General features: G+C 52.9%; 2 protein-coding genes and 1 pseudogene across 6 annotated transcripts in view; all 3 read right to left on the reverse strand.

Moving 5' to 3' along the window:
• Window positions 1-12,966, reverse strand: part of LOC145537806 (S-geranylgeranyl-glutathione receptor P2RY8-like) — a 49,085-nt gene extending 36,119 nt beyond the window's left edge. Inside the window, exons 1-2 of one of the 5 annotated variants that reach the window (XR_014076428.1) lie at window positions 12,612-12,819; window positions 4,778-6,196 (exon numbers count right to left, since the gene is read on the reverse strand). The gene's annotated coding sequence lies outside the window, so the exon portion shown is untranslated. Of the gene's footprint in view, window positions 1-4,777; window positions 6,197-12,611 lie in introns of those variants that run through there. The other 4 variants (XR_014076429.1, XR_014076427.1, XM_081568678.1 and 1 more) reach the window with 4 other exon arrangements.
• Window positions 12,967-13,068: 102 nt separating this feature from the next.
• On the reverse strand, window positions 13,069-17,612 carry LOC145537663 (uncharacterized; annotated as a pseudogene).
• Window positions 17,613-17,805: 193 nt separating this feature from the next.
• LOC145537664 (uncharacterized) lies at window positions 17,806-22,722 on the reverse strand. Its single transcript, XM_081568517.1, has 4 exons — window positions 22,148-22,722; window positions 21,954-22,031; window positions 18,069-18,184; window positions 17,806-17,858 (listed from the first exon to the last, which is right to left on the reverse strand). The coding sequence occupies exons 1-4, from the start codon at window positions 22,720-22,722 to the stop codon at window positions 17,806-17,808; spliced, it is 822 nt and encodes a 273-aa protein (XP_081424643.1).
• Between the last annotated feature and the right edge of the window lie 1,884 nt (window positions 22,723-24,606).

Here is a 24,606-nt window from a genome sequence, read left to right on the forward strand (position 1 = left end):
GAGCTCATCACCAACGTGTCCTTGATTTACCCTGTGTCCCGTGACGAAGTCACAGAGCCGGTTTAACATTAAAGACTAACGACTGCTGATATATCCATCGTATGGATTTCTACACCGAGGCTCGGGAGAGCTAAGGACACCCTCTCGAGAGCCGGTTAGACCCGTTTTGCTGGTGGACACCTTTCGCCTGTGTAGTAGTTTTATATTTACAGAAGCTCTTTTTTAAGTGCAGCATCCCTGTGATGAGAAAGTGGTGTTTTTCTCGTTTGATGGAAGAGGAAATTGAGGTTTAGCCATTAGGTCACGAGGTGGCCAGGGTCAGAGACACAGCTGGGGGTGTATGTCGGTCTGCGGGGAAGAAGCAGACTCCAGCCGCCAGACAGATGCACACACCTTCTCACGGGGAGGCCTGACCGTGCTGAGCCAGACCGTGATGGCCCACTTCGTGATGCTACAGGTGGCCCCGTGGTCTTCCCCTCCCGCCTCCACAGCTTCCCAGGAGATCGCAGCCTGTCTACAGATCCGTTCTCACGACGGAGCCCCAGACGGACAGGAGGCAGCGGCGGCGGCAGCTCTGGGTCAAGAATCAAGGGCCGCTCTTGGTCACACTGCACTGGACGCCATCCAGCTGACGCTGATTTTCTGGCCGCTGTTCCGAGTATCAGCGTCCCTCAAAACCATGGGCGGTCCATCCAGGAGCTGCGGCTATTTAAACCCGGCCGCGCGGCGGTCAAGGGCTTCCGGCCGTGGGTGATCAGGCCGCCCCCGCCCGCTGGGGACACTTAGCGCTGTCTGTGGCTGTTTCTGGTTGTCAGCACTCCGGGAGGGTCTCCTGGCACGTGGCGGGTGGGCAGCAGGGGTGCAGCGGGGCGCCGGGCTCCCCACATCGGAGAGTCTTCCAGCCCCAGGTGTGAGCAGTGGTGAGTCTGAGACGCCCTGACCTAGCTTGAGAGACTTCATCGACTTATGTATGTATCCATCATCATCCAGCAGCTACCTGTCACTCATCCATCTAGGAATCCTCTAAGTGTCTGTATAGCTATCATCTGTCTTCCATCCATCCATCCATCTACTGTTATCATGTATCATTTAAGTCTCATCTATCCATCCATCTTTCTATTCATCCACATATATCCATCAATCCATCCATTATGATCTATCATTTAACCATCATTCATCCACCTATGTATCATTAAGTGTCTATATCTACCTATCATCTATCTTCTATCTAAAATCTATCCACGCATCTACCCATCTCTCTTTTCATCCACTTGTCTCTCTATCCATCCATCCATATGTATGTATCTATCCATCCATCCACCATCTCTCTTCACCCAATCATCCATCCATCTATCCATCTTTCTATTCATCCGTCTATCCATCCATATCTATCATCTATCTAACTGTCATCTGGCCATCCATTATGATCTATCATTTACCTATCATTCACCCATCTATCCATCCACATCTATCATCATCTGTCTACCATCCTTCCATCCATTATGATCCATCATTCAACCATCACCCATCCATCTATGTATCATTAAGTATATATATACCTATCATCTGTCTTCCGTCCATCTATCCCTCCATCTACCCGTTATCATGTATCATTTATCATTCATCCATCTATCCGTCTTTCTATTCATCCATACCTATCCATCCATCCATCCATTATGGTCTATCATTTAACCATCATCCATCCATCTATGTATCAGTAAGTGTCTATATCTACCAATCATCTGTCTTCTAGCTATAATCTATCCATGTCTACACCCATCTGTCTTTTCATCCATTTGTCTATCTGTCCAGGTGTTCATCCTTATCTATGTATCTATCTGTCCATCCATCCATCCACCATCTCTCTCCACCCCTTCACCCACCCATCTATCCACCCACGTATCCTTCCATCTATCCATCCGTATCTATCTATCATCTATCTTTCTATCCCTTGCTAACTACCATCCACCACCGTGGTTCACACCTGGGGATGACTTGAGCAGCCCCAGGAGCACCGACGACAAAGTCTGGGAACGTGTTTGGCGGCTGCCGCTTGGGGAAGGGAGTGCTCCAGGCACGTGGTGGGCGGAGACTGTGACGGGACGCTGCTCCACAGCCCACCAAGCATAGGATGGCCCCCATCGGACCCCCAATCTGGCCCCAAATGCCCACAGTGGTGACGACAAGGAAGCTGGCCTGGGTGGTGACCCACTGGATGCGATACAACAGACTCTGAGTTTCCATGACAACGCTACTGGGAGTTCCCTGGAATGTGAGGAAGCCCCCAGTGTTCCTCGATGTCCCGGCCTATGTGATGGGGTCGGGTCCCTGTTTAACCATGCTGCGGTTAGATAGAGCCCCTCGGGTTTCCCAGAGAGAGAGAGGGCAGGCAGCTCCATCGAGAGTCTCCAGGGGAGGCTCCTCCCCGCCTCTTCCAGCTTCTGCGGGCTCCGGGCATCGTCCCTGGGCTGGTGGCCGCCTCCCTCCCGTCTCCGCCTCCGTCTCCACGTGGCTTCTCCTCTGTGGCCATGTCGCTCCTCTTCCGTGTCTTTTAAGGCTCCTGTCCCTGGGTTGAGGGCAACCCCCATCCAGGAGGGCCTCATCTGACACCCTTCACTCCATCATCAAAGGGTCTGCAAAGCCCCTTTGTGCAAATAACATCCCATTCGTGGGTTCTGGGGTGGGGGTTAGGACAGGGGCGTGTGTTGGAGGGGCCACGATCCAGCCCTCCACACCTAAGGGAGCGATTATTTTCATTTCTCAGGACTATCCGCGTTTCAGCCCCCACAGCTGTGCCCCACCTTTGAGTTTTTTCAGGTAAAACGAGACTGCTGGTCGCCCCACACTCAGCAGCTGGACACCAAAGCGGGGCGGAAAGGACGCGGGGCCCGTGCTAGCTGAGTGGCGAGGAGGCGATGCAAGGAGCTCCATGCACACCTGGGGGACAGGCGAGCATTGGGGGTGCAGACGGGCCGGTGGCTCACGCTCGGCGGCGGTGAAGCTGGACATCCGGGGTGGCAGAGAGCTCCGAGGATTAGCCGTGAGCGCCCCGCAGATGTCAGCCCTCGCCCCACCCCCTCCCGGGAAGCCCCGGCACGTGGCCTGGGGTGATGGTTCCCCCTCCGCATCCCGCCCCGACCCGAGTCTGAGGACCATGGACCCGAACACTAGGGAAGTCTTCTGGTGCTCTGAGCAAAATGGAAACCACTTTCAGGGTAAAAAAAAAAAAAGAGAGAAAGAGGATCTGAGGCTCATTGATGTGCCGGGCTCGGGCAGAGAGCAAATCCTCCGAGGTGGGGCCGCTCCGGACCCGCGCGGCCTCTTCACAGTTCTCGGGGAAAGTGTGCTCGGCCGTCTTGGGGACCCACGAGGGATTCACCAGGGTGCCCCAGAGTGAGGCCAGACTCTTTGCCCCGTGTCCCCAGGAATCTCGCTTGCCCCCCATAAGCGTTCTGTTGCCTAATATTTCCTCTGCTCCCCAAGTCTTCTCTCCCCCAATATCCTCTCTGGTTCCCCAATTTTAATAATATATCTAGACCCCAATAATATCTCCAGTCCCATCATAAACTTTTGAGTTTCTGAATCATCTCTCTGGTCCTGAATGTTCTTTCTGGCCCCCCAGTGATGTCCAGTCCCCAATATTTTGTCTGGCCCCTGATAGTCTCTCAGGCCCCTCAGTAATATATCTGGTGCCCCAGTATTTTCTCTGCCCCCAATACTGTATCTGGCCCCTCCATAATATTTCAGTTCCCCAATAATTCCTGGTCTCAAATATCCTCTCTTCTCCCCCAGTCATCTCCCTGGTGCTCCAAAGTCTCTGGTTCCCCAATAATGCCTCTGATCTCTTCCTAATATTTGGGTTCCCCAATAATCTCTCTGTCCCCAAAGATTCTCCCCGGCCCCCCAATAACCTCTCTGGTCTCCCAAGAGTATGTCTGGTCCCCAGGATTTCTCCTGATGCCCAAAGTCTCTGGTCCCTCAATAATATCTCTGTTCCCTTCATAATATTTGGGTTCCCCGATAACCCCTCTGGCCTCCAAAGTCTATGGTCTTCCAATAATCTCTCTGTCCCCCAATAATCCCTCTGCTCTCCTTTCCTCAAATAATATTTGTGCTGCCCAGTTTTTTCTCCAGTCCCCAAAGTCTCTGGTCCCCCAGGGATGTCTGTGCTCATCAATATCTTCTCTGCTCTTCAGGAAGCTTCCTGAGCCCTACGCTTCACTCCTGTCTCCAATAGCACCTCTGGTCCCCGATATCCTTTCTGGTTCCCCATCCTGTCTCTTGTGTGGTCCATTTTAATCAACAGCAACGTGGACAGTGGAGGAGGAAATGGCAACCCACTCCAGTATTCTTGCCTGGGAAATCCCACGGACAGAGGAGCCTGGCGGGCTGCAGTCCATGGGGTTGCAAAGAGTTGGACACGGCGGAGAGACTAAACAAGGACAAAAACGTGGACAAAGAGTGATGTTTTCACAGATCAGCCCGGTTGCAAGGCATCTTGTGACCTGACAATCACACTCTGAACCAGGGGGACTTCCCTGGTGGTCCTGTGGCTAAGACTCCGTGCTCCCAATGCAGGGGGCCTGGGTTCAATCGTTGGCCAGGGAACTGGACCCAACATGCTGCAAGGGAAGCTCCCACGTGCCACAGTTAAGACCTGGTGCAGCAAATAAATAAAGGAATATTAATAATAATAATAAAAAAAGCCACAGATGGGAGGGAGGCTGCAGAAAGCCAACATCCCCGGTCCCACAAGGCCAGAGCTGGTCGACCATCATTTGCATGGCTGTTCAGAAATGGCGAGGGCAGTGTTTATTTAGAAGGGAGCCGAGCTTGGAAAGGAAACCAACCACCCGTGGCGGGGCCAGGCATCTTGTGGTGGGGGACCTCAGCAACACCCGCTCCGCCAGCTTCCTGTGAGCGTGACTCAGAACCTGCAGGAGCCGGGCAGGCTCAGCAAACGCTCAGGCAGACAGTGTTTATAGCCCGGGATGAGGAAGTTAAGGGTGGGGGTGTGGCAGCGGGCAGCTGCCTCTTCCCTCTCTCTTTTTAAAATGGAGCTGCAGTTCACCTTTTCAAAGCAGACGATTCACTGGAGTTCGGTACATTCACCGCATGGTGCCAGCACTGCTCCTGCCTCATTCTAGAGCATTTCCACCATCTCCACACCGACTCGTATTTTAGCATCAAGGACAGCCGTCAGAGAGAAGGCTCAGATTCCCCGTGCATGGAGCAATCCTTATCATCATCACCACCGCCATCACCACCATTATCAACATCACCACCACCTCCACTATCATCACCATCAGCATCATTATCACCACCACCATCAGCATCATTATCACCACCACCACCATCAGCATCACCATCATCAACACCTTCACCACCATCACCATCATCATCATTGCCATAATAATAAGGCAGTGTAGACCATCAGCTGGCTGGATGACTTTGAGAAGGTCACAGAGTCACTTGCTGCCTCAGTCTCCCCATGTGTAAAGGGATGTTGACAACATTCTCAGAGGGACATCGAGACGGTTCCAGGAATCCATCTGAACACCTACAATGACAGCCCTACGGGAAATCCTGCAAGATTCAGGATGAAGCCCCAAGAATGAAATCAATCAGGGACGTGCTTGCCACCAGTGTTGAATGGACAGGTGGATCTTGCTCGGTCTTCAAAATGACCCTTTTAGGCGATACTGTTCTTATGGAACTTGTTCTTGTGCTTTGCAGCAGGGGTCCATGAACAAGAGAGGGGCTCAGAGTGGGGGCGTTTGGGCAGGGCCCCAGGTCTCCACTTCTCCAGCTCACCTTGTCTCTTCCTCTGATTGGATGAAGAGTGCAAGACTTCAAGGAGAGTTTATTTGAGATGTATTCAACCCTGGTACCTGCAAACGTGGCCTTATTTCGAAATAGAGTTTTCGAAGATGTGATTAAGATCTAAGTTGAGCCCATTAGGGTGGGTCCTAAGCCAGTGTGACTGGTGTCCTTGTGAAAACAGAAGATGCACAGATTGACACAAAAACAGACCGAATCGGCTGCGTGAAGGTGGAGGCAGAGGCTGGAGGGAGGTGGCCGCAAGCCCAGGGACACCTGGAGCCCCGAGAAACTGGAAGAGGCAGGAAGGACCCTCCCTTGGAGCCATCAGAGGGAGCACTGCTCTGTAGAAACTTTGATCATGGAGTTCCAGCCTCTAGAGTGTCAGAGGGAAAAATTATGGTGTTTTAATCCACTCAGTTATGTGGTCATTTGTTATGACTGTCCCAGGAAGCTAATTCAAAGGAACTGACTGGGAACCAGCCTCCTCTCTTGCTTTACCTGTCCATTCATTCATTCATCTATCCATCCCAATTCACCCACTCATCCATCCATCCATCCAGCAATCTATCCATCCATCCACCCATTGATCCATTCACTCACCCATCCATCTATCCATCCATCCACCCGTCGATTCATTCACTCACCCACCCACCCATCCATCCAACCACCCATTCACCCATCCATCCATCCATCCATCCATCCATCCACTCATCCATCCATCCACCCATCCATCCATCCACCCAACCACCCATCCATTCATCCAACCATCCATCCATCCATCCATCCATCCATTCACTCATCCATCCATCCACCCAACCACCCATCCACCCATCCATTCATTCATCCATCCACCCATCCATCCAGCCAGCCAGCCACTCATCCATCCATCCATCTACCCATCCATCCATCCACCCATCCATTTATCCATCCACCCATCCATCCAGCCACTCATCCATCCATCCATCTACCCATCCATCCCACCACCCATCCACCCATCCATTCATTCATCCATCCACCCATCCATCCATCCATCCAGCCACTCATCCATCCTTCCATCTACCCATCCATCCATCCATCCACCCATCCATCCATCATCCACTCATCCACTCATCCTCCATCCATCCATCCACCCATCCATTTATCCATCTACCCATCCATCCATCTGTCCATTCAACCATCCATTCATCCATCCACTCACTCACCCACCCACCCATCCATCCATCCATCCATCCATTTACCCACCTGCTCATCCAGCCATCTATCCACCTATCCATCCATCCATTTATCCACCCACATATCTGTCCATCCATCCATCCACCCATCCATCCATCATCCAACAAACATTAACTGAGCCCAGGCTGACTTATTCTGGCCCCTCATTTACAAGGCCACAGCCCACGCATGCATCCCGCCCATTCATCCCCTGTGACTGAGGGGTTATCTCTGCTTCTACTCCACCTGCCTGCCAGCCTGCTGGTCCACCCCTGCCCTGACTGCTCAGCTGCCTGTGACACAAACACTTGGAGAACCACGCCTCCAGCCGTAGGGTGTCTCGGAGGAGCCCGCAACCCTGGCCAATGGGCCTGGTCAGTGGCAGTGACTGACCGGGAGGCTGGGATCCACATCTTGTAATCCACCCACTCCCTCCGTTCCCTTTATAGCACAGGATATTACAAAAGACACTTCCTATGCTTCCCGTTTTGTCGGTAACAATGCCACTTGTCGGAGCCCATGCTTGGTTCGCTCTTGAGTGGGTAATCCCATGGTATGGGGAAGATGCAAAGGGCTCATGCTGGGGTCTTTGTGTGGACAGTTTAGTTCAGTTCAGTCGCTCAGTCATGTCCGACTCTTTGTGACCCCATGGTCTACAGCACGCCGGGCCTCTGTGTCCACCACCAACTCCCGGAGCTGGCTCAAACTCATGTCCATTGAGTCGGTGATGCCATCCAGCCATCTCATCCTCTGTCATCCCCTTCTCCTTCCACCTTCAATCTTTCCCAGCATCAGGGTCTTTTCCAATGAGCCACTTCTTCGCATCAGGTGGCCAAAGGATTGGAGTTTCAGCTTCAGCATCAGTCCTTCCAGTGAATATTCAGGACTGATTTCCTTCAAGATGGAGTGGTTTGTGTGGACAGTGGGGTCTAAACCTTGCTCCATTCGGAATGGGGCAGGATGCTCTGGTCATCGCCCACCACCCCCAATGTCCTCTGCCTGCCTTTTGTCTGTGGAAAACTTTACTCAAAGAATAAGTTTAATCAGAGAAGTAGAAAATGGATAGAAGTCAAAGGAGGCTAAATAATGATAATGTAGTCATTAAGCTGAAGAAAGCTGAGCACCGAAGAATTGCTGCTTTTGAACTGTGGTGCTGGAGAAGACTCTTGAGAGTCCCTTGGACTGCAAGGAGATCCAACCAGTCCATCCTAAAGGAGATCAGCACTGAATATTCATTGGAAGGACTGATGCTGAAGCTGAAACTCCAATCCTTTGGCTGCCTGATGCAAAGAGCTAACTCACTGGAAAAGACCGTGATGCTGGGAAAAATTGAAGGCGGCAGGAGAAGGGGGTGACAGATGATGAGATGATTGGACGGCATCACTGACTCAATGGACATGAGTTTGAGCAAGCTCTGGGAGTTGGCGATGGACAGGGAGGCCTGGCTGCTGCGGTCCATGGGGTCGCAAAGAGTCCGACAAGACTGAGTGACTGAACCGAACTGAGTCATTAAACATAGTCAAGGACCTTTACTTCTTTCTCAGGGGCTGTATATTCTGAACCGTATCCTGTGAGCTGTCTTATAGATACTAGAACATCAGGTGGAGAAGATCAACTACATGACGGCCGGACTGTGCCGAGGACGTGAGCTGCCACCATTCCAAGAGCTGGCCGCAAAGAAATGGAAACAAACGCATCCCTGGGACTGAAGATGAACCGTACCTAAAACGACCTAGCTGATGCTGGTGAGAGCACTGCCGACCGATGTGAAGACCACTGTTAGGGATGACTGTGCTGTTTCAGCATGTAGTCCCCTCTGCTTTTGTCTATAAAAGCTCTCACCCCTTGCTTGTTGGAGCAGGGGGTGGGGGGTGGGTAGTCGGCCTCTGGACAGATGTCCACTGCTCTCCGCCACCACCAGCCCCCCACCCAGTTGCCAGCATCTGAAATAAAGCAAACTTCCCTTTCCACCAGCCTGGCCTGTCTGTTGGGTTTTGAACAGCGAGCAACCAGGTTCTACACACTCTTTCAGTAAGACATGGCCCCGCCCAAAGGATGCTCTTTTATCCCGTACCCGTGATCTCAGCGTACCACAGGGTCTTCTCTCACTTTCATTATTGTGTTACAGGGACAGGAGCACGCGGCTAAGCTTGAGACGTGGCAGAAAGTGGCCCCGCAGGCCCTGAAGCGGCGGGTGGTCACCCTGAGCCCCGGGGCGGGGGGTGTGAGGTGCTCCTGCTTCTCCTCCGAGCGCTCTGGTTGCACTTGTCCCCCCACCTTTGTCTTCTCCTTTCCCTGGTGGCCGTGAACTGGCGGGGGTGACTCTGCCTCACAGAGGAGGCTTTGCTGATGTCTGGGGACAGGTTTGCAGATGAAGATCTCTGGGGATGCTAGAGGCCTCTGGTTGGTGAAGACCAGAGATGCTGTTTAATAGCCTACAGTGCAGGGGAAGGGCCAGGAATTATCCCGTCTAAAAGGCCAGTATTAATAGTGTGAGCTGAGAAATGCTGTCTAACCATGAGAGCCTTCCAGCTCTCTATCTATCCCCGTACCTACCTAGCTTTCATCTATCGCTCTCTCTATATATATATCTCCATTCCTGCATACCTATCATCTATGTCTATCTATCTATCCACCTATCCATCCATCTATCCATCCATCCATCCATCTATCTGTACATCTATCCATCCATATATCCATCTATCTATCCATCCATCTATCTATCCACCCATCTATCCATCTATCCATCCATCCATCCATCTATCTGTACATCTATCCATACATATATCCATCTATCTATCCATCCATCTATCTATCTACCCATCTATCCATCTATCCATCTATCTATCCATCCATCCATCTATCTGTACATCTATCCATCTATCTATCCATCCATCTATCTATCCACCCATCTATCCATCTATCCACTCATCCATCTATCCATCTATCCATCCATCTATCCATCTATCTATCCATCCATCCATCCATCCATCTCTCCATCTATCCACCCATCTATCCATCCATCTATCTGTCTCCATACTTACCTATCATCTACATCTCTCTCTCTGTCTTCTATCTATCCATCTATCCTCCATCAATCACCCAGACTATCATCTGTTTATCCATCTATCATCCATCATTTATCTATATTTTTCTACTATGTGTGTGCTATCTATGTTTACCTGTCTATGCATGCATGCATGCTAAGTCACTTCAATCATGTCCGACTCTTGGTGACCCCATGGACTGTATGTAGCCCCCCCCCTCCAGGCTCCTCTGTCCTTGGAATTCTCCAGGCAAGAATACTGGAGTGGGTTGCCATTCCCTTCTCCAGAGGATCTTCCTGACCCAGAGATCAAATCCGAGTCTCATGCATTGGTAGGCAGATTCATCTACCATTTTTTTTTTATCTATCCCTTTGTCTGTCGGTCTGTGTATCTATCTACAAATCAAAAAATTCACCTACTTGTCCATCTATTCAACTCTCAGTTGTCAATCTGTCCACCATCTATCAATCATCTATCTAATTTATTTGCAATTTACTTGTCTATCTGCCTAGCATCTACTCATCTTCCAGACCCAGGGATCGAACCCACATCTCCTGTGTCTCTTGCGTTGGTGTCTCCTGCATTTACCCCGGAGCCACCAGGGAAGCAGTTGGTGGACACGGCTGCAGAATTCTCCCTGGGGGCTCCCAGCACTGACCCTGGGAGACATTCCAGGGGACCCCACCCTGCAGCCCACGTATGTGCTTATTTGCTGGGTCAAGGCTCCCTGAGATGTGGTGTTGGCCCTGGGGAGGGTCTGTGGGTAGCATGGGTCATCTCCTGGGGGGGCGGATGGGGGGGCCTGGACAATTGCCCACAGTCAGGGAGCAGGATAAGGTACCAGAGGGGCATGGGGTTCCCGGTGTCTTGCCCGCTCCTGACTCTCAGGCAGGACAGGGCCCTTGGGCAGGAGGCCCGCTGGTGGACACACCCACGAGGGAGGGACAGACAGAGAGGCTGGGCCGGGGAGGAGGGGCATCCCTGGGGACCGCCCCCGTAACCCATCGCTCCCCGCCTTCCTGCCTTCATCCCTAAGATGGTAACACAGGCCTCAGTAGGATTGCGAGGGGTCCCAGGTGACCTCTAACGGGTGGTATTGCCCCTTTGCCCCCCTGGGTCCGTGCGGCTGAGTGGGGATGTTTCAGAAACCATGGCCAATGTCCGGAGGGTCCGCCCAGCCTCCAGACTCTTCCCACGGCCTGGTTCCTCCTCCTAGAGGCGGGCAGGGGTCGCCAGGATGCGGGGACCACATACAGGGGGTGCACCCACTCCGGCCGCGAACACTGGCCATGGCAACGCACAGCTCTCCCCGCCCCCGAAAACGAAACCGCGATTTTTGCCGCTCCTGGAGGCGTTTTAAAAGTAAAGTCCGCGCTCACGTCCGGCCCAGGGGCCCCGTCCAATCCAACCACTCAGCGCCGCTTCTAAAGGGACGGACTGAGGACGCGGCCCCGCCCGGCCCCGGTTCCTCGGCGCTCCTGCCCCGGGACCGGGGTGAAGGGGGTGCACCTTCTGACCCCCATGCAGAAAACATATGACAACCTGACAGAGAGTAGAGAAGAAGAAGAAGAAAAAAAAAACCCTCCTTGGTTTGGAAGCAGAAGCATTACGCTGCGTTAATTCCTCCTCGCCAGGCGTGACCCTAAACGCACAGACTCCGGGTTTGCACCTCCAGGAATTCCCAGGGCAGAGACCAGTGTGCACGCGGCGCCTCACTGCTTCCCAAACCGGGGGTGGTTTATAAAAAGCAGCTTTCCAAGTAAAGAACCCGCCTGCCAAGGCAAGAGACACACGAGACTGCGCGGTTCGATCCCCGGGGGGGAAAGATTTGCCTGGAGAAGGAAACAGCAACCCACTCCAGTATTGCTGCCTGGGAGATGCCGTGGACACAGGAGCCCGGCGGCTACAGTCTGGATTCGCGAAGAGTCGGACACGACTGAGCGCACAGGCATGACATGCAAGAACCTGGGTTTCTGGGTGAATCGGTGCCAGTGAGGCGCTCTCAGGGCTCACGGGGGCCCCCCAGCGGCTGGAACCCTCCCCGACCCAGCCCCCCACGCCACCCCCCGCACCCTGTCTCCGTCCCCTAGTCGTGCCTGGCCACCTTCTGCGCCCATCTGTGCGCTGGTGAGGTTTCCTGGGGTTTGCACCAGGAGACTGCGTTCAAAGCATCTCCCCGCCAAGTGGTCGCGCCTGCAATGCAGGAGCCGCAGGAGACCCGGGCTCGATCCCTGGGTCGGGAAGGTCCCCTGGAGACGGGCATGGCAACCCACTCCTATTCTTGCGTGGAGGATCTCCATGGACAGAGGGGCCTGGCAGGCTGCCGTCCGTGGGGTCGCAAAGAGTCGGACACCACTGACAGCGCGCACGCAGGCCCTGTCTGTCTGAAGCTTTTCCTGTCTTGTCCGTGCCTCCTCAAGAGAGGAGGACGCACGCAGCGCTCCTTCCCAAGCTCTCAGCCCCGTAAGGCCCTTCCCCGGCGGCGCCCCGGGTTCCAGACAACGCGCGTAAATCAGAAACTGGACGCACCTGGAAAGGCCGATGCCCGTCAGCGGTGTAGACGCAGCCCGAGGCTGGATCCGAACGCGCGGCAGCCGTGCTTCAGACCGAGCCTGGCGTCAGGAAGCCGCCGTCCCGCCGCCCCCGAAGGAGCCCGGGGTGGGTGTCAGGGCGCGACCCGGACGCCAGCATCGCCGCCGTGTCGGGCGCGCACACTGCGCGCGGGCTTTGCACACTCGCCGGATACAGAGCCTCGAAAGGTACCCCCTCCCCGGCTCCGGGAGGCTGCAGTGGAGACTCAGGGTAGGTGCAGAGGAAACCCGTTTTGAAATTTCCTGTATAACCGTCTGATGGTCTGCAGTCTCCTGGCGTCCAAGCCCGCCGGGGCCCCTCCTATCAGCGCGCGCCCTGCCCCGGGGGCGGGGTGCAGGGGGGGAGGGTGGGGTGCGGCCCAGAGCCTGGACCTCGTGGTGGCTCGTGCCGTCCCCTAGGCGACTGCTTGGAGGAGACGCCGCCTCTCCGAGAAGGTCTGCAGCGTGCAGACGCGCACCAGACCCTGCAGACCAGGAAGGGGGGTCGCGGTCCCTACGGTGCCGCTGGCAGTGACCTGCAGTGAATCTCAGACCGAACAATGCCTGACGATTTTTTATTTAAAAAAAAAAAAGTTGTAAAACTGTGCTACGCGGAGACTTCCTCTCGCAGGCGAAACCTGGGTGCCTGGCGACCTCTTTTGGTTCTGCAGCCAGAAGGTGACCTGCGCGGGGACCCACGCCCCCAGGGGCGCCCAGGAAGCCCGTTCCCTCTTCTAGCTGGACCGAGCCGGATTCACACCCCACCCCCATCTCGACCCCGCCCCCAGACCCCCGGCCCCTCGATCGATCACGCAATCCAGAGCAGAGAGGGAGCTGGGCCGGATGGTGTGGCCCACGTGGAGAGGTGACGAAGGGGACTTCACAGCAGGTGCGCTGTGATCAGAAGGAGGCAGCTGCTGGGAAAAGACCCTCCGAGAGCCAAAGTCCAGCTCTGGGGCCCAGGGTCATGCGGAAGAGGGGATGAGCGTGCTGGTTCTGAGCGGCCGTCTTCTGGGAAGTCACGCGGGTGCCGAATGAGCGAATGTGGAACCGCAGTTTCGGGAAAACCCGGGGTCATCTGTCTACTTATGGGGTATGGGGGATATAAGCACCTCTGTATGCTTCCCTGGCGGCTCAGACGGCCAAGAACCCGCCTGCAATGTGGGAGACCTGTGTTGGATCCCTGGGTTGGGAAGAGCCCCTGGAGGTACTGCCATGCCAACCCACTCCAGTATTCTCACCTGGAGAATCCCATGGACAGAGGAGCCTGGAGGGTTACACTCCACTGGGTCGCAAAGAGTCGGACGTGACTGAGCAACTAACTTCTTCTTTCTATCTACATATCTCAGTCATGTCCAGCTCTTTGTGACCCCATGGACTGTAGCCCACCAGGCTCCTCTGTCCCTGGGATTCTCCAGGCAAGAATACTGGGGTGGCTTGCCATGCTTTTCTCCAGGGGATGTTCCTGACCTGGAGACTGAACCTGAATCTTCTGCATGGCCGTCTGAGCCACCGGGGAAGCACCATAGTTATTATTTTGTCTTACTTGATTGCGTTTCTTGATTTCTGTGTTTTCTCGGTTCTCTGATTGAATGTATTCTTTGGAATTCAGGGATACCTGAGGTCAAAGCTATGCTACAACCCAGAAGGCAGGCTGGGGACATTGCAGGGCAGGTCTGTCCTGGGAAGGCCTCGTAGGCACCTGCCCAGTTACAGTGGGGAGGAAGATGTCCGTTGTCCACGTGGTATGAGATTATCTAGTTGTTGAAAAGCACTTTGAGATGACAAGATGGCAATCTGGCATCCACCCCAGCTCCACTCTCCTACAAACTGCAAACTTTGTCCACGTGGGTCTTTCCAGCAGGTGGAGGGTCTGCTCTCCCATCCTGGCTCTCGGGGGTCCTGGCTCCAGCAAATGTGAAAGTAGAAGGGAGCAGAAGCCTGATCTGCCACTGAGCAGGGCCAGGCCACACCCCTGGGGATGCTGACGCCATCTGGGGTGAGCCTGTGCCTTGAGCCTGTGGAGGGGAAATCCAGTTGCCCACATTTCCTCTTCCTCCCCACGGAGACCAGACCCACGGGTGGGTGGGTGGATGCATGAATGTTGGATGGGTGGATGATGGATGAATGATGGATGGATGGATGGATGATGGATGGTGGATGATGGATGGATGGATGATGGATGGTGGGTGGATGGATGGATGACGGATGGATGATGGATGGATGGATGATAGATGATAGGTGGATGGATGGATGGATGATGGATGGATGATGGATGGATGGATGATGGATGGTGGATGAATGATGGATGATGGATGGATGGATGATGGATGGATGATGGATGGATGATAGATGATGGATGGATGATGGATGGAAGATGGATGGATGGGTGGGTGGATGGATGGATGCATGGATGATGGATGGATGGATGGATGATGGATGGATGATAGATGATGGATGGATGATGGATGATGGATGGATGGATGAATTGATGATGGATGGATGGGTGGATGGATGGATGGATGGTGGATGGATGGATGGATGGTGGATGGATGGATGGTGGATGATGGGTTGATGGATGGATGGATGGTGGATGGATGGATGGTGGATGATGGGTTGATGGATGGATGATGGATGATGGATGGATGGATGATGGATGGATGATGGATGATGGATGAATGATGGATGATGGATGGATGGATGATGGGTGAATGGATGGATGGATGATGGATGGATGATGGATGATGGATGGATGGCTGATGGATGGCTGATGGATGATGGATGAATGATGGATGATGGATGGATGGCTGATGGATGATGGGTGAATGGATGGATGGATGATGGATGGATGATGGATGATGGATGGATGGATGATGGATGATGGATGGATGGATGATGGATGGATGATGGATGGATGATAGATGATGGATGGATGATGGATGGAAGATGGATGGATGGGTGGATGGATGGATGGATGATGGATGGATGGATGGATGATGGATGGATGGATTATGAATGGATGATGGGTGGATGATGGATGAATGATGGATGGATGGATGATGGATGGTGGATGATGGATGGATGGATGATGGATGGTGGGTGGATGGATGGATGAATGATGGATGGATGATGGATGGATGACGGATGGATGATGGATGGATGATGGATGATGGATGGATGGATGATGGATGGATGATGGATGATGGATGGATGGATGATGGATGATGGATGGATGGATGATGGATGGATGATAGATGATGGATGGATGATGGATGGAAGATGGATGGATGGGTGGATGGATGGATAGATGATGGATGGATGGATGGATGGATGATGGATGGATGATAGATGATGGATGGATGGATTATGAATGGATGATGGATGATGGATGGATGATGGATGGATGATGGATGATGGATGGATGATGGATGGAAGATGGATGGATGGATGGATGGATGGATGGATGGATGATGGATGGATGGATGGATGATGGATGGATGGGTTATGAATGGATGATGGGTGGATGATGGATGAATGATGGATGGATGGATGATGGATGGTGGATGATGGATGGATGGATGATGGATGGTGGGTGGATGGATGGATGAATGATGGATGGATGACGGATGGATGATGGATGGATGGATGATAGATGATGGGTGGATGGATGGATGGATGATGGATGGATGATGGATGATGGATGGATGGATGATGGATGATGGATGGATGATGGATGGATAGATGATGGATGGTGGATGGATGGTGGATGGATGGATGATGGATGATGGATGGATGATGGATGGATGATGGATGGTGGATGAATGATGGATGATAGATGGATGGATGATGGATGATGGATGGATGATGGATGGATAGATGATGGATGGATGATGGATGGTGGATGGATGGATGATGGATGATGGATGGATGGATGATGGATGGTGGATGAATGATGGATGATGGACGGATGGATGATGGATGATGGGTGAATGGATGGATGCATGGATGATAGATGATGGATGGGTGGATGATGGATGATGGATGGGTGGATGATGGATGATGGATGGATGATGGATGATGGCTGGATGATGGATGATGGATGGATGGATGATGGATGATGGATAATGGATGGATGATAGATGATGGATGGAAGATGGATGGATGGATGGGTGGATGGATGCATGCATGGATGATGGATGGATGGATGGATGATAGATGATGGATGGATGATGGATGATGGATGGATGAATTGATGATGGATGGATGGGTGGATGGATGGATGGATGGTGGATGGATGGATGGTGGATGATGGGTTGATGGATGGATGGATGGTGGATGGATGGATGGTGGATGATGGGTTGATGGATGGATGATGGATGATGGATGGATGATGGATGGATGACGGATGACGGATGGATGGATGATGGATGGATGATGGATGATGGATGGATGGATGATGGATGGAAGATGGATGGATGGGTGGATGGATGGATGGATGATGGATGGATGGATGGATGATGGATGGATGGATGATGGATGGATGATAGATGATGGATGGATGGATTATGAATGGGTGATGGATGATGGATGGATGATGGATGGATGATAGATGATGGATGGATGATGGATGGAAGATGGATGGATGGGTGGATGGATGGATGGATGATGGATGGATGGATGGATGATGAATGGATGATGGATGGATGATGGATGGATGATGGATGGATGGATGAATTGATGATGGATGGATGGGTGGATGGATGGATGGATGGATGGTGGATGGATGGATGGTGGATGATGGATGGATGGATGGTAGATGATGGATGATGGATGGATGGATGAATTGATGAGAGGATGGATGGATGAGTGGATGGATGTTTGGATGGATGAATGGATGGGTTGATGGATAAGTGGGTGGATGGGCTAGCTCACAGTCCTGAGCCTGCACTTTGGTTTCCATCACACCTTTCAGAGCAAAGTGGACCCTGAGAGGCAATTAAGGCAGCCCCTAGTTTTGCAGGAACCACCACTGGCCTCTCGGAAAGGCGGGTTCCTGTATTGTGGCCTCCGGGTTTCACTGCAGCCCTGGGTGGACCACTTGGTACGGAGAGTCAGGTGAACACACGGAAAGAGGAAGGGACACACCCTTCAGCTCACCTATCAGCGCTCTCCATCCGGTCTGGCGGTTTCTCTTGAGATGCTGGCACTGAAAAAACCTCAAGAGAAAAAACAAGGTCATGGGTACTGCAGGCCCGGGGAGAAGATTTCAGTTCCCCATACCCCTGGCACGAGGCCAGGCTGTGAGGTCTCGGTGTATGAGTGTTAACAGAGTCAAAGGGATCAGAAAGGGCTCTGGGCCCCACTAAGTGGGACCCAGGAGGAGATGAGTCTACGTTGTTCAAGTTGCATGAGTTACAACAGCCCAAAGCTGGAAACAACCCAAGTGTCCATGGATGGATGGATGATTGATAAGTGGATGGTGGATGGATGGATGGATGGATGGGTAGATGGGTGGATGGATGGATGGATGGGTGGATGGATGGATGGATGGGTGGATGGATGATTGATAAGTGGATGATGGATGGATGATGGATGGTCGGATGGATGGGTGGGTGGATTAATGAATGGATGGGTGGATGGAGGATGGATGGTGGATGGATGGATGAGTGGATGGATGGATGACGGATGGGTGGGTGGGTGGATGGATGCTGGGTGGATGGGTGGGTGGGTGGATGGATGGATGGATGGATAGGTAGGTGGATAGATAAAGGATAGATGGATGGATGGATGATGGATAAACAGCATGGGGTCCATCCACTCAGTGGAATATTATGCAGCCATGAAAAGGAGTGAAGCTCTGACACAGGCTGCAACGTGGATGGACCTTGAACAGATGATGCTCAGTGAGACAAGCAGACGCAGAGGGATGCACAGTGTGTGATTCCATCTATAGGAAGCATCCAGAACAGGCAAATGCACAGAGGGAGAAAGTGGGTTTGTGGTGCCAGGGGGCTGGCGGAAGGGGGATGACTTATTCGGGTGGTGTGTCTTTGTAGGGGGATGGAAATGTTCCAAACCTAGATAAAGATGACGGTTGCACAACACTGAATTTTAAAATGATTCGCTGAAGGCAATGTGCATTTCACCAAAATTAAAAAAAAAAAAAAAAAGAAGCAGACAGACTCTGTCCTTGGGAGTGTCAACTGCCCCAGGGCTTTTGAGTCTCCTGCTGAGTCCCTTTCGACCCACCAACCAAGAGCCCAGAGCTCGGGGGACAGATGGAATATATCTGATGTGGAAATAGGGTCACTGTGTCACCTGTATGATCCTGGCAAGCAGAACGCAGCTGGCTGCATCCAACACCGATGAGACCCTGGAGATGGTTGTCTGCAAGCAAAAGCAAAAAGTGAAACTGACAAAAGGTGCAAAATCAGTAGCCTGCACTGACTCAGCCCACTTTCACTTTCTAAAGACCCTCAGCCTGAGTTCCTCATGACGGTTTGTGTCATGGCAACGCTGATCCTGTAACTGAAAGCAAGTTCTGGGCTCCTTGAGACATTCGAGACCCAACTCAACATGGCTGGACCATACTGAGATGTGTGGGCTCCTGGCCAAGGACGCAGCCCCCTCCAAGAACAAACTCTACCCTGCCAGGCCTGTCTCTGCCCTCTGGGTCTCCTGGCCCAGGGCCTCCGGAACCCTGATTTCTCTCCACCCTCAAAAGACTCAAAATCTTGCATGTTTTAAACGATCCCACCGTGGAGGTCGCTGGGGGTGTGTATGTCTGTGCTAAGTCACTTCAGTCATGTCCGACTCTCTGCGACCCCATGGACTGCAGCCTACCAGGCTCCTCTGTCCATGGGATTCTCCAGGCAAGAACACTGGAATGGGTTGCCATGCCCTCCTCCAGGGGATCTTCCTGACCCAGGGATCAAACCCTTGTCTCTTTTCTCTCCTGCATTGGCAGGTAGGCTCTTTAGCACTAGAGCCACCTGGGAAGCCCAACCAGCTGCTACAAATGACCATAAGCTGGACATATTGAAACAATTGGAATCCATTATCCCCCAGTCCTGGAAATGAGACATCTGAGGTCAAGGTGTCCCAGGGCTGAGCTCCCTGCAGAGTCTCCAGGGGAGGGTCCTTCCCGCCTCTTCCGGCTTCTGGGGGCTCCGGGCGTCCGTCCCTGGGCTGGTGGCCACCTCCCTCCCGTCTCCGCCTGCGTCTCCGTGTGGCTTCTCCTCTGTGTCCGTGTCTCCCCTCTTCTGTGCCTTATGAGGACCCTGTCACGGGGTTTAGGGCCACCCCCATCCAGGAGGAGCCTCACCTAGATTATTGCATGAATTACCTCTGCAAAGAGTGTTTCCACTTCAGTCACAAGGTTGGCATAAGTCTTCAGGCCCCAGGGCTCAGCTGCGGAGAGAAGGGAGCCCCAAGGCTACCCCCAGACTCTCCCCGGGAGCGTGGCTTACTTTGTGGTGGTGAGTGGGTTAATTCTGAGACAGCCTGGGAGTTGTGGGCCCACCTACAGACGACACTCACCTCTGTGTGGTTTCGGGGTTTTCCTCTGAGGCAGGTCTTGGCCCACCTCACGTCTGATCCCCTCTCATCAAGGCGAAGACAGAACAGCTCAGAGCAAGGGATCCCCTCCCTTCTTCCTTCTTGTCAAGATTTCCTGGCTTTCGACAGCTGAGAACCCAGACTGGAGCGGGGGAGGGCGGGGGACGGGGAGGAGACAAAGTGGGAAGGGCATTCGTCTTGCAAACATCTCCTAGAATGGTGAGCCTCGGGCAGGGGGATGTGTTCATTTCTTCCTTCGTGCCATCCACAGGTGGACGGGGTTCTGAACAAAGGTGCTTTATCAGCCAGGCAGAGGGGCAGGGCTCTCTGAAGCGGGCCATCGTGTGTGATTATAATAATAGATGCAACAGACAGCAAGTCCAAGAAATGGTTCCCACGTGGAGTCAGAGGGGGCTTTTCCAAGCAACACATCCCAGCAGGTATCATTGTCGCAGGCTAATCTTACCCTAACAGCTTTCCACGTGCAACAAAAAGAATCGTAAAGCTTGTTTGCATCTCTGCAGCTGCCCTGGACAGAGAGGCAAAGTGAATGCTAGGGAACTGGTTCATTTATGGAAAGACCCAGATGTGAGGATCCTGGCCACAATGGATGCTGAAACCCTCTGCACAGAGGGAGAAGGGGCCCATGGCACGGTAAACACTTTTTCCAGCTCTAAAATGAAAGTGAAAGTGTGAGTCGCTCAGTCGTGTCTGACTCTTTGCGACCCCACGGACTGCAGCCTGCCAGGCTCCTCTGTCCATGGGATTCTGCAGGCAAGAATACTGCAGTGGGTTGCCATTTCCTCCTCCAGGGGATCTTCCTGACCCAGGGCTCGAACCCTGCATTGTGAGTAGACTCTTTAACACCTGAGCCACCAGGGAAGCCCTATCCAGCACCTAAATATCCCTGCAATTCTGCATGTCGGTCATTGTCACAGCAGCTGCAAGATGCTTGGTGAGCAAAGAGATGAAAAATGGAACCGAGAGAAGGCAGGAAGTTAAGAGCCGGCCCCACCCAGCTCCTCGCTGTAGGAAACAGCAAGTTTACCTGTGAGCCAGGCTGGGTGGCTGAGATGGGCTGCAAAGCTAGCTACTGTCTCGGGGAGATGGAAATGCCAGCAATAACTGGTGAGAATTTCCCTGAGTTTGCTGATCGTATGTCCTTGGGGAAGCCGTAAAACTAGCAGCCCCGAATTCACTGATGAGCAGAGCGATGCTCGCGGCATGTGATCTTTGAGAAGAGTGAAACTTGTTGCAGAAATTCACAAGGAGCCAAGCAGTATCATTTTAATAGAGGGTGGGACGCATGAGGCGAAGTTCATGACACATGAAGAGGAGAGGCTGGTGGTCCCTTGATCAAGAGAATTTTGTCCAAAGTGGCGATTGTCTCAACTGAGGATGAGATGTGCGGAGAAGGAGAGTTTGAGAGAGGTTTTTGATGAGTGTGCTGGGAGAGTAGAGAGGTAGGGAGGATGGGTGGGTGGATGGGGGGACTGATGAGTGGATGGACGGATGATGGATAGATGAGTGGGTGGATCAATGGATGAATGATGGACGGGTGGGTGGATGGATAAGTGGATGAATGAGTGTGTGGCTGGCTGGATGCATGGGTGGGTGGATGGATGCATGACGGATAGAAACTTTATGGGTGGGTAGATGGTGGATGGATGAATGGATGGGTGAGTGGGTGGGTGGATGGACAGATGATGGATGGGTGGGCAGATGGATGGATGGATAGATAGACGAGTGGGTGGATGGATAGGAGGATGGATGGATGGATGGATGGATGGATGGGTGGATGGATGAGTGGGTGGGTGGATGGATGACGGATAGAAGGTTTATGGGTAGATGGATGGATGGATGATGGGTGGATGGGGGATGGATGGATGGGTGGGTGGATGGATGAGTGGATGAATGAGTGTGTGGGTGGCTGAATGAGTGGGTGGGTGGATGGATGACGGATGGATGGGTGGATGGGTGGATGGATGGATGGGTGGATGGGTGGATGGATGGATGGGTGGATGGATGAGTGGGTGGGTGGATGGATGACGGATAGAAGGTTTATGGGTAGATGGATGGATGGATGATGGATGGATGGGTAAGTGGATGGATGGGTGGATGGGTGGGTGGATAGATGGATGAGTGGATGGATGGATGGATGATGGATGGATGGGTGGATGGGTGGATGGATGGATGGGTGGATGGGTGGATGGATGGATGGGTGGATGGGTGGATGGATGGATGGATGATGGATGGATGAACGGCTGGCTGGATGAGTGGGTGAGTGGATAGATGAGTGGGTGGGTGGATGGATGGCAGATGGATGGGTAAGTGGATGGGTGGGTGGGTGGGAGGATAGATGGATGAGTGGATGGATGGATGGATGTTGGATGGATGAATGGCTGGCTGGATGAGTGGGTGGGTGGATGGATGAGTGGGTGGGTGGATGGATGACAGACAGAAGGTTTATGGGTAGATGGTGGGTGGATGAATGGATGGATGGGAGCATGCATGAATGGATAAAGAGGACAAAGGTGACCAGTGCCGTGAGTTCCCAGACCCTAGTTCAATTCACTTGTCAGTGGGATTCTCAATCCTTGCAACTGTGAATGAAAAATATTGACTTCCGTATTACAAAACAAAGAATATTGCAGCGATTCAGCCACTGCTGTCACCTGACTGTGAGCCCTTAGGGAACTCAGGACTGAAATAAACAGACTGCACACCCCCCAACCCAGTCCTCAGCCACTGTAGCCGCTCCCAACAGAGCACCCTGAGAGGACTCGGGAGAAAAACAGGAGACTGGCTCCAGATAACTGAGGTGCACAGCAAACGAATGACTTCAGTGAGCTCAGACTCCTGCATGGAGCTTCCTGTGTGTGGCCGTGCTAAAGAACTGCCAATACAGGAGATAGAATAGATGCAGGTTCGATCCCTGGGTCAGGAAGATCCCCTGGAGGAGGAAATGGCAACCCACTCCAGTATTGTCGCCTGGAGAATCCCATGGACAGAGGAGCCTGCTGGGCTACAGTCCAGGGGGTGGCAAAAAGAGTCGGACACGACCGAGCAACTGAGCACGCACGCCACACGCGTGGACTCAGGTGAGAGACCCCACGACGTCATTTCTGCGAAGGGAATGACTCGTGTTTATCTTGGTTGTGTATCTTTCTCTCCTGTTCCGAAGCCTCTGTCTGATCTGATCTTCACAACGTCTCGTTGTCTACCTCTCACAAGGGAAAGAAGTCAAACCCTCTGCATCCTTCATGCCACATCTATAACATCACTCGCACACCAACGTCTAATGAATTCCCAGGATCTGTAGCACAGGCTGTGTTGTCAGGGAAATGTCGTCCTCAGTTGCCAGTTGCTTAGCAACCTTAAATAACCCAGAGTGGTACCCTGGGTCCTTTCGCACGGAGCCTGTTTGATTCTTGCGAGCTCACTGTCAACAAGGGCCGGACACAGATCACCTCTCCTTGTCCAGTCAGCCCCCTGGACAATTTCCAGTGACTTGGGGCGGCTTCTGTCTGCCTTGCACCAGCCCTCAGGGGTCTCTGTCTGCAAACCCCAAGATCAGAGATGATGCGCGTGTCGTACAGTCGGCGGGAGAGAAAGGGAGGGGGGCAGAAAGACTCCAAGAGAACCATACACATCTCAGCTTTCCTTTCAGGAAGGAGAAAGGGAGAGCTCCGGCTGGTGTCCTTTATTAAATAGGAAGACTTCCTCGTGGGGTTCTCAAGGCAAGAAAAAGAGTCGGACGTGACTGAGAGACTGGAGCACAGTGAAGTCCCTGTGGATACGGCGGGTGGAGGGGGAGGCAGGAAACACTGAGAGAGAAGCATTGACAGATGTGCGTGTGTGTGCGTGCTGAGTCCCTTCGGTCGTGTCCGATGCTTCACGACCCCTATGGAGCCCGCCAGGCTCCTGTGTCAAAGGGGATTCTCCAGGCAGGAACACTGGAGCGGGTGGCCGTACCCTCCTCCAGGGGATCTTCCCCACCCAGGGATCGAATCGGCGTCTCTGACGTCTCCTGTGTTGGCAGGCGGGTTCTTTACCCACTGAGCCACCTGGGAAGAGCTGACACATATACACGACCGTGTGTGACACAGACAGCCGCTGGGAAGCTGCTCCACAGCACGGGGAGCTCAGCTCGGGGCTCTGGGATGACCTAGGGGGTGGGTGGGGGGTGGGAGGGAGGCTCAGGAGGGAGGGGTATATGCATATGTATAGCTGATTGATGTTGTTCAGCAGAAACGAACACATCGTAAAGGGATTATCCTCCAATGAAAAAAGATCCTATGATAAACCATAATGGAAAAGAATATTAAGAAAAGAATGTACATATATGTATAACCAAATCGCTTTGCTGTGCAACAGGATTTAACAATATTGTAAAT

This window comes from Giraffa tippelskirchi, chromosome Y (genome assembly GCF_054371585.1).
Source record: "Giraffa tippelskirchi isolate mGirTip1 chromosome Y, T2T-mGirTip1v1.2.pri, whole genome shotgun sequence".
In the NCBI taxonomy this organism is placed as follows: Eukaryota; Metazoa; Chordata; class Mammalia; order Artiodactyla; family Giraffidae; genus Giraffa; species Giraffa tippelskirchi.